Here is a 10000-nt window from a genome sequence, read left to right as displayed (position 1 = left end):
TATCGCTCCTATCTCAGCTGCGTAGAAAACTATTCCAAAGGGATCCAACAGTACTGCTGTAACCATTTATTTGGCGATAAATCTCGTTTGCCAAACAAGGAGGGAGCTTGATTAGACTTGAGCTTGAACCAAATAAACACCCAACATCAACAAAATGAGATTTTCAAGTTATCTGATCAGTCATGACTTTTCACGTGGCACTTTTCTAGCTGCACTACTTTATGCATTTCTTGTCTTTTCTCTCCTTCTCTCTCTCTCCCTCCCAATCCCTCTCACTCTCAATCTCTGTTTCTGTCCTTCACTTATTTCTGTTCTACACTTCTTTCTGTTATGTTCTCTCTTTCCTCCTCTTGCATTCCCTTACCATCTTCTTTTTCTTCTCTCTCTCTCTCTCTTTCTCTCTCTCTCTCTCTCTCTCTCCTTCAGGATGGTCTGTCTATCAGTCACCATGCTGACCACACGCTGAATAGTTTCTGCCAGTGGCAGGCTGGCCTGTCCGGGCCAGATGGGCAACGCCATGACCACGCCATCCTGCTCACCGGGCTGGACATCTGTTCCTGGAAGAACGAGCCCTGCGACACTTTGGGTGCGGTTTCTAAAACGGGCATATCCTGGGCTATGCACTTTTGGGTCCGGTATCTAAAACAGCCACAACCTGGGCAATGCACATACCGGTATCTGAACCAACCCTTTGGGGATCAATGCTAGTCTTGACAGCCTTGGCTTACTAAAGGCAACACATGCTGTATTGACACCTGCAAGAATTTAGTTCACTGTCATTTGCATATTGTACTAGGAGGAGGAGCATTGTTTAAAGGTGCTCTAAGCGATGTCACACAGTTTTTAGATTAAAACCTTTTTTGTCACTTACAGCAAGCATCACTTCACCATCTGCTAGCTGACTGTGTCATGACACTGTAAAAAAAATGCGATCTCTGTGGACAGCCCAGGCTCTAAAAAACGGCAACAAAAACAACCTTGGCCAACCTGGCCCATAAAAACATAACAAACTGTTCCAGCAAATCTCCGACGAGATGCGCATTTAGGAGAGTCTCAATTGCACGGGAGGGAGGGGGAGGGAGTAGCGAGCTAGCTCTCTGTTCTGTTTGAACATCAACAGAATGACGTTACCAGCATCCCTTTAAGCTTTATAGAGTAGATGTGTTAAGTGGTTGCCATCACAGAGAGGATTGGGTAGAGCTACATCTTGTCCTAAATTCAGAGTCCTGAATTTATGTTAGCTCGCTTATATGGATGTTTTCATTCACTAAAGGAAGGTACAGGTATTTCTTGAGTTTAGTGAATGGTATTAGTCAATCACAGTTTAATGAATGGTATTAATCAGTCACAAGCGTTGTTGAATGAAGTCAGCCGATGACAACATTAAAAGGAATCAAAGCGTTGCCATCATGAAATAATACATATGATAATAAGATGTCAACAAGCAAGATAATGGCATAATTATTCTCCGCTTATAAAGATACTGAAACTATTCATCAACAAAAAGTTTTTGTATTTGATGCATTTAACCACAATCTGGATGTCACCTGCTTTTAAAAGGCACAATTTTTTCACAGCAAATCAGACGTGCACTGTTATGCAATGCCAGGTTCTGAGGGTACAAATAAAGCATGAAACAGCCACTATTCTCTCTTAGTACCTCAGCTACTCAGTTCCAGGCAGGAAGAGCTGCCCATCACCCCCAAGCAGAGATGGGCCTTGATGTTGGGTGCTATAGAAGTACTATGTTCTGTTCCCTTCATCAATCCAGGCCAAATATCACACAGGCCCATACACTTCAGTGTTCTCTCATGCTGAAGTGTTTTATTGCCAATGACTTCATTCCATGAATACCAGTCATGGAACTATGCACCATTAAACTTTCGCCCTAAAGAGCCTGAATGGCTCTCTCTCTCGTGAGGAGTGGTGGGTTTGGCTGCAGCCCAGATTGAGGGCTTGTCTGGGTGTCTTTTGTGTTGCTCTTGAGAACGGGGTCTTTGACTTAGAAACCTCCCATATAGCCGAGTTTCCCACAGTTGTCTCTGCTAAGTTTAGGGACAGCAGGGGACTGTTGACTACAAGCCTGATGTTCTCTGTCTGTAGACAGCGTTTGGATCGGTGTGCTGGGCTTTTACTGTTAAGAGTTGATGATTAGCATTGCTAATTGGTTTGTATGGTTGATAGGACATAATGAAGTGCTAATTAAAACTTTGGATGTCCAGAGTGTCTGCAGACCTGCTGTCGAAAAACATGCATTCTAATTAGAGTTGATGTCTGAAATACCTCTGAGGATGAGGTCTATACATTATGCCTTGCGTTTGACTCTAAATAACTAGCAAGTTGAACAGATTGTGTTTAGCTTGTATAGTTCTAGCATGTTTAAGTTGTGTTCTGTGTTCTATATTCTATGTTCTATGCTCAGGTTTTGCCCCTATCAGTGGCATGTGCAGTAAGTACCGCAGCTGCACCATCAATGAGGACACAGGGCTGGGCCTTGCTTTCACCATTGCTCATGAGTCTGGACACAAGTAAGCTACCAGACTTCACTTCTGTGCTATACCTATATTGGGCTATAACTAAGACATGTTGTAATATTATTTACAACTATGTGTACATATACAAAACAATGTGTGTGTGTGTGTGTGTGTGTGTGTGTGTGTGTGTGTGTGTGTGTGTGTGTGTGTGTGTGTGTGTGTCCACAGCTTTGGCATGGTGCATGATGGAGAGGGCAATGTGTGTAAGAAGTCTGTGGGCAACATCATGTCTCCCACACTGGCTGGCCACAACGGTGTGTTCTCCTGGTCCGCCTGCAGCCGCCAGTATCTCAGCCGTTTCCTCAGGTGAGCCCTGAAGTCTCTCTTCATAGCACACCACATTACTGAACCACAGCTAAATAGCTAAGAGGCTAAGATATCTTTAAGTCTGATTGGTTAAGCTGAGTGAAGTCTCATCAATGCCAGTGGAGATCAATATTCATGGTGCTATTTAAAACAACATGAACATGTTCTTGTAGGATATTCAACATTTAGCTTTGTTGTCTGCAAAACAGTAAGAACAACTTTTGTAGCACATTGTCAGATAAATTGTCATACCACATCAGTTAGCAAGACAGCTAGTTTGCATCAGTACCAACATCTTCAATTAGGCAACATGAGATAGGAAGTACTACTGTGTGCTGTATTTCTTCACCCATGAAGTTTGCCGACTCTCTGCTCTCACGTCAAGTATGCACTAATAGTTCCTGAGACTCCGCATGCCATGCTGGACACTACCCATGCAGTAGTAGGGTTTCATCACTTAGAGGCAAACTTTGTGATTAATTGTCCTCTGGGCAGAGGGCCAACACTGTCACTAGGGCACGCTGTTCTGATCGCTAATGTGGGGTTGTCACTATATCGGGAAGAACATGGACATGCAGTTTCCATGGAGACAGTGTATATTAATGTATGCCCATCTGTTTACTGACTGTCTGAAACCAGGTTAACGTATAGACACACTATGAGACCTCTACCAGCATATTTTATTGAGTAAATATCAACATATGCAATAATGGACATCTGCCTTTCCAGTGTAACAACGTATCTTCTAAGAGGTGATCTTCTTGTGTAGTTTTTGGTAAATCATACACATAAATTTAACAATAGAGTTCCATTAGCTTCTGCAAGGTTCCGCTGAGAATTTGTTCCTCTGGCAACTGCAGCGAAGTCTCAGAATAGCAGGGCCGAGCGTCCGGCCGGCCGGCCGTCTCCCCACCTCTGTGTCCCTCGCTGTGTGTTCTACTCAGCCTTGCTGTCACGTCACATGCTTAGCCCGCTGGCAGCCCCTTCACACAGCCCAAACAGGAACAGATTTACGCGTCGAGGAGAAGAGTAAAAACAGCCACGTTCTCTTTGCCCAGTAGCTTTGTATGTCAATCCCAGCATGCACTGCCAGTGCTGCCAGGGGTGTCCAGACAAGAGCTCATGTTCACAGGCGGACTGAAGGGCTCAGGGAGCTCTTAGGGCATGTGTAGCAGAGAGGCCATCAGGGACAGGGCAGGGGTGGGCCAGTTGGGCCAAAGTGGAAATCGAGTGTTGCAGACAAACTAGTGTTAGGACTGATGTGTGTGTGTCTGTGTCTGTGTCTGTGTGTGTAGGTGTGGGTGTTTTGCTGCAGAATGGCATGTCTGTGAATATGCATGAGGTAAAGAGTAAATTCATGTGAAAGTGTATGTAGTGTGTGCGTGCGAGTGTGTGCATGTGCATGTGTGTGTGTGTGTGTGTGTTTGTGTGTATGTGTGTGTGTGTGTGTGTGTGTGTGTGTGTGTGTGTGTGTGTCTGTGTGTGTAATAGGAGAGGGTCCCTGTCTGGAAGCCTGTAAATATAGCAGCCTGTTAAATGAAGTGAGAAGTGTCCCATCATTCAGTAGGATGTGTGTACTGTGCTATTGCAGCCTCTCTGACCTCATAGTCATTATCCCTATCAAATATACCGGCAGGCAGGCAGGCCCAAGTCAGCTGCTCTTGCTTCATATCAAACAAGCAGCAGGCTACATCACTTTCCTCTAATGGGACGCTGAGCAGGAAAAGATATCAACAACACAACATGAATGCAGTTATGTACCCGCACACATGAACACTCACTCAGTCATTCATCAATAGATGTCTGTGACACTTACAGTCACAAATACAAGCCATATGCATATATATTTTGTGCAAAATGTATGTAACTATTTAAGCACATAATGTATAAAGCAAGATTAGAATGTTATTTTGGAAGATAGTTGCACTTTGGTAGTATTGCTGTACTTACTAACACACTTCTGGTATCAGAGATTTTTGTTTAAATATAAAGTATAGTTTCATAAAAGTCTACAATTATAAATGGTTTATCCTGTGCTTAAGCCCTGTGTCTTCTCAAACACACCCACACACACACCCACTCACACACACACACACACACACACACACACACCCAGACACACACCCACTCACACCCACACCTACACACACACACACACAGACAGACACGCACACACACACACACACACACCCAGACACACACCCACTCACACCCACACCTACACACACACACACCCAGACACACACCCACTCACACCCACACCTACACACACACACACACCCAGACACACACCCACTCACACCCACACCTACACACACACACACACACACACCCACACCTACACACACACACACAGACAGACACACACACACACACACACACACACACACACACACACACACACACACACACACACACACACACTCACACTCTAATAGCCCCAGTTTGACATTTGCACCGTGTGCAGTGGTGGTCATTCTGCAGAGGCAGTAACAGGGGTATTTCCAGGAGTATGTCCAGTTGTGCTTGACACCAGTGTCTCCCATCAGTGGCCAAACAAGGTCTGCCCTGGAGCATGCAGAGGTCCTTTTTAAAAGTGCTATATTGAAGGTGGTGAATAGGAAATGCTTGAGGATTATCTTCTGACCGTCCGACAGCCTGTCTGCACACACCAAAAAAAGACCAGGAGAAAAGGACCTGCGTCTCCTAGACTGTTTACCTATTTATTGGGAAACCTGATGCCCAGGAGTTACAGCAATGTCACCCCATCTGAAACAGGACACACACACACACACACACACACACTCACACACACACATACAGTACCCACACAACACAATCGGGGGGACACCCTCCAAACACACACACACACACACCCTACACACACACACACACACACACACACACACACACACACACACACACACACACACACACACACACACTAAAGACCACCCTGACACTATCAGCACATCTTCCTTCCAGACCCATAACAGTTGCATCAGAGCTAGTGTGATTTGCAGCGGATCTGGAGTTCAATGCTGCAGCACACATCCTGTCCACTCTGGCCCTGACCTTAGTCCAGAAAAGCCAATACAACTGGAATATGACGGCCCTCAGACAACCTCTCTGTGTGTGTGTGTGTGTGTGTGAGAGAGAGAGAGAGAGAGAGAGATCATGCTTTAGAGTGCACATTGCTTTGTCTATGTGTGTGTGTGTGTGTGTGTGTGTGTGTGTGTGTGTGTGTGTGTAAGACAATGTGCAAAGAGTGACCTCTCAGAGGATACAGATCTCCGTCCATGGTTGGAGATTAAGTGCACACTTCATCTTGTTGAGCAGTTATCATGTAATACACTGCTGACTTACATCCCCATCTGTGTACAACGGCTTGACAGAGACCCAAAGCATTGTTACTAGTGCATAACTCATAACACATCACAGCCAGGACATTTCCTCTTAGACCAGTGCTGCCTCTGGGTCTGATGCGGCCCGAGTCTGGGGCAGATCCGTTCCAAGTCTACTGCTGATTTCTGGGGGTGTGGAGTAGGCTGGGATCAGCTCCTCTGGTAAAGCCATTATCACGCCGTGTTGACGGCTGAGCGCCCATCCCATCCCATCCCAGACCTGCACTCCGTCTCTGTGTGGGAAACGTGCTGTAAAATCCCCTCAGCAGAGTTTCCCCTGCCGTCCATCAGATCGCTGCACACACACACACACACACACACACACACACACACACACACACACACACACACACACACACACTCACACACACACACACACACTCACACACACACACACACACACACACACACACATACACACACACACACACACACACACACTCTCTCTCTCTCTCACACACACACACACACACATTCACACACACACACACACACTCACTCCCACACACACACACACGGCCGAGGTGGGGAAATGACAATACCCGGCCACATGCATCACAACTTTGTCAAAACTCGTTTTCAAAAATCAGCCGACAGCACAAGGGGGGCCCGTGCTGATGTTATGTTGCCACGGTAACGTCTCTCACAGGAGAGATTTCAGGGCAAGAGTATATTGCTTTGTGTGTGTGAGTGTGTGTCAGTGCATGTTTCATTTCCTACACAACTTCAGTCTGACAATGCCCACTGTAGGAACTGCCATAAAAAATAATACTTCATGAAATGTGTTTGAGTTGGGTCACAGAGGAACATTATTCATTTGGAAGTGAAATGCTATCAAATTGAATTGTATTGGAATTTGTCTGTGAATTGAATCAAATGTCAGTGGATCAGAAGTGAGTTGAAATCAGGTGAACTAATCAGCCTTATTAAACTTCAAAATTGAATCTAACTTGTTTTATCAGAAACAAACAACCATCTGTTGACACTTATTTGACAACTATTCACATCAACTTAGATTTGTCTGAGTGTAAGGTTATGATCAGCTGAAAGACTTCACAGTCAACTGGATGAAATGTATTTAAAATGCTTATGAAATAGCAGTCTATTGTAACAGTACAGTGCAATGCATGTACTGTACGTGACTACTGAAATATGCAGAGGCGGACAGAGTACACAGCTTCATTACTTGAGTAAAAGTACAGATACCCTTTGCTAAATTTTACTCAAGTACAAGGAAAAGTACAACAGTCAGATGTCTACTTAAGTAAAAGTACTGAAGTACTTGTTTTTAAAAGTACTTGAGTATCAAGAGTACAAGTGTCAGACACCAAACAGGACGAGGACCACAAAAGCGTCACGTTAGAATGTTTATTTAAGGGTTGGGGGTTACGGGGGTTTCAGGAGTTCAAGAGTCTGCGTGTGTGTGTTCCCCATAGCCGAGCAGCAATGGCAGGAGCTGGATGATCCGGGAAGTCCTGGGGAAACACACACACAACAGCAATTGAAACGAAGCAGCAGTACAGTCAAGGGCTAGGCTGTATTCGTAGAAGAGAGACGGAAGGCAGGTCAAGATTACCGGGGCTGGAGAACAAAGAAGTAGTCGAGCGGGTCTGGGTTCACAGGCAAAGAGTCAGAGTTGTTTTCCAAGACAGGCAGGTAACTGGTGCGGGTTTGCAGACGATCTGACAAGTGTGGACTGAAAAGCAAGGCTTTATATACCGGGCATGATGAGTGGTGAATGCAGTGCAGCTGGTAGGTAAACGAGGGTGAGGCAGAGCAGAGCAGGAACAGGTGGAGGTCATCAGACTTTAATCAGCGCGTGTTACCAGGCAGAGAGAGAGCTCATGACAACAAGAGTAGCCTACATTTTCTAAATTTTGCATTACTACTGCCACAGTTTACTTACATTTACAGAAACGTCCTACATGGAGTTATTAAAAATTGTAATGCAATTTTAATTAAAGCAACACCAAATAACTTTTCCTCTGTCGCACGCAGGCTATTTGTTTACCCAGCACCGGCTTTGCAAATAATGATGTCCACAGACAAGATAGAATATGTTGCATGATTTTATGAAAGTACGATGTATTGCGACATCATGCAAGTCAAATTTGTAGTTTCTGATGTCTCATTCCATCGAACTACAGATCCGCTACCCGATCTGGCAAACTTACATAGTGTGGTTATAGCCGATAGAGGGCCGCGAAGCGAATGCAGAAGTGCCGTTCACCCTGTTACGAGTTGATGACCCACTGAATCAATTTTGGAAACATTATTTTAAGGTACAAAAAAGTCTTTGGTGTTGCTTTAATACCTTGGAGAATGTAAAAGGAATTGAAAGTAAAATCAAGTCATTTTCATCTTTTTACCATGTCGCCAGGGATGGGCAGAATTTCTAATACATGTATTTAAAATACGTATTTAAAATACAAAATACTATTTTGTAATTGAAACACTTTTTGTGTTTCAATTACACAACTTAACTTGTTCAGAAAATTGAAATAGTCTGGCGAGGTGGGGCCACAGGTTGCCACATTCCCGGGATGGACTTGCTGCGTAATTGCTGATAGGCTGTCCCAATCAGTGGCGCCTGCACAATCCAATCACGGAGGGAGAGGGAAACAACAAATTGAGGGTTTCCAAAATTTTTCTTTTTTCCTTTTTTTTAGAAGAAGTAACGGGTACTCACGGTTATGGATAGAAATGTAGTGGAGTAAAAGAGTACAATATTTGCCCCTCAAATGTACTTGAGTAAAGTCATGAGTACTCTCAAAAAATGATACTTGAGTAAAGTACAGATCCCTCAAAATTGTACTCAAGTAAATGTACACCGTTACTGTCCGGCTCTGGAAATATGTAATATCTCATATGCATTTATTAAATATATAATATCTCATATTTATTTACATATGCAATATCTAATGCATATTTAATCATAGGTCACTATTTACAATGCTCTATAGTAGCCCAGCTGAGTGTGTGAGTGTGAAATGTAGTGTGCTCTCCCCTTCCCCAGCACCACCCAGGCCACATGTCTGTCAGACGAGCCGCAGTCTGTGGGGGAGTACGAATACCCTCGCCAGCTTCCAGGAGAGCTCTACGACACCGACACCCAGTGCAAGTGGCAGTTTGGGGAGAAGGCCAAACTCTGCACCTTGAACTTTAAGAAGGTAAGGCCGCACAGGGACCCTAGAAGATCGTTCACACCAAGAGCCATCACTATAACGATAAAGTGATGACTAAAACAATAATGGTGTTGCAAAGTATCGTTCTAGCTATTATGAATGACAACGTCCACACATGAACTGTAATGCTAACGACATGAAGACTGGTTTCATCGAGGTCACTTTCAGTCATAATTATAATTATTCTTCTTGGGTGTGAACAGCCCTTAAAACTCCTTAAATGACTTTAATGCCATTTGGACAGGACAGAGAGTAGAGTTCTACCAACAGCTTTCTGTGCAGATATGGAAAGCCTCTAACTAAAGACAAAAAAGATCTCTAAGAAATCTAGGATTTCATGAAGCAGTGTTTATGTCATTATTACTTCCAAGGACTGTTTGGATATTGTGTGAGCTTGCAAACTTTGCATAATCTCAGAGCCTTTATAGAGTATTAGGTTATAAGATGATGTGTTCATTTGAGGATGCCGGGCCATGCTTGTGGTATGTTCATCTGACCTTTGACCCTCAACTAATCCCTCTTTCCTCTGGATCAACCCGTAGATATTGAGCTTTCTAAATATGTGCCACTC

General features: G+C 44.2%; 1 protein-coding gene across 1 annotated transcript in view; it reads left to right on the top strand.

The window, feature by feature from the left end:
- The window catches only part of LOC125306649 (A disintegrin and metalloproteinase with thrombospondin motifs 16), a 58187-nt gene that overhangs the window by 14591 nt on the left and 33596 nt on the right, over positions 1-10000 (top strand). Inside the window, exons 7-10 of the mRNA XM_048262140.1 lie at positions 427-586; positions 2423-2528; positions 2703-2840; positions 9261-9414. Coding sequence (XP_048118097.1) covers positions 427-586; positions 2423-2528; positions 2703-2840; positions 9261-9414 — 558 coding nt within the window. The remainder of the gene's footprint in view (positions 1-426; positions 587-2422; positions 2529-2702; positions 2841-9260; positions 9415-10000) is intronic.

The sequence above is a fragment of the Alosa alosa genome, chromosome 13 (assembly GCF_017589495.1).
Source record: "Alosa alosa isolate M-15738 ecotype Scorff River chromosome 13, AALO_Geno_1.1, whole genome shotgun sequence".
NCBI lineage: Eukaryota > Metazoa > Chordata > Actinopteri > Clupeiformes > Clupeidae > Alosa > Alosa alosa.
Note: the sequence above shows the minus strand (reverse complement) of the source record. Positions and strands in the feature narration are given on the sequence as shown.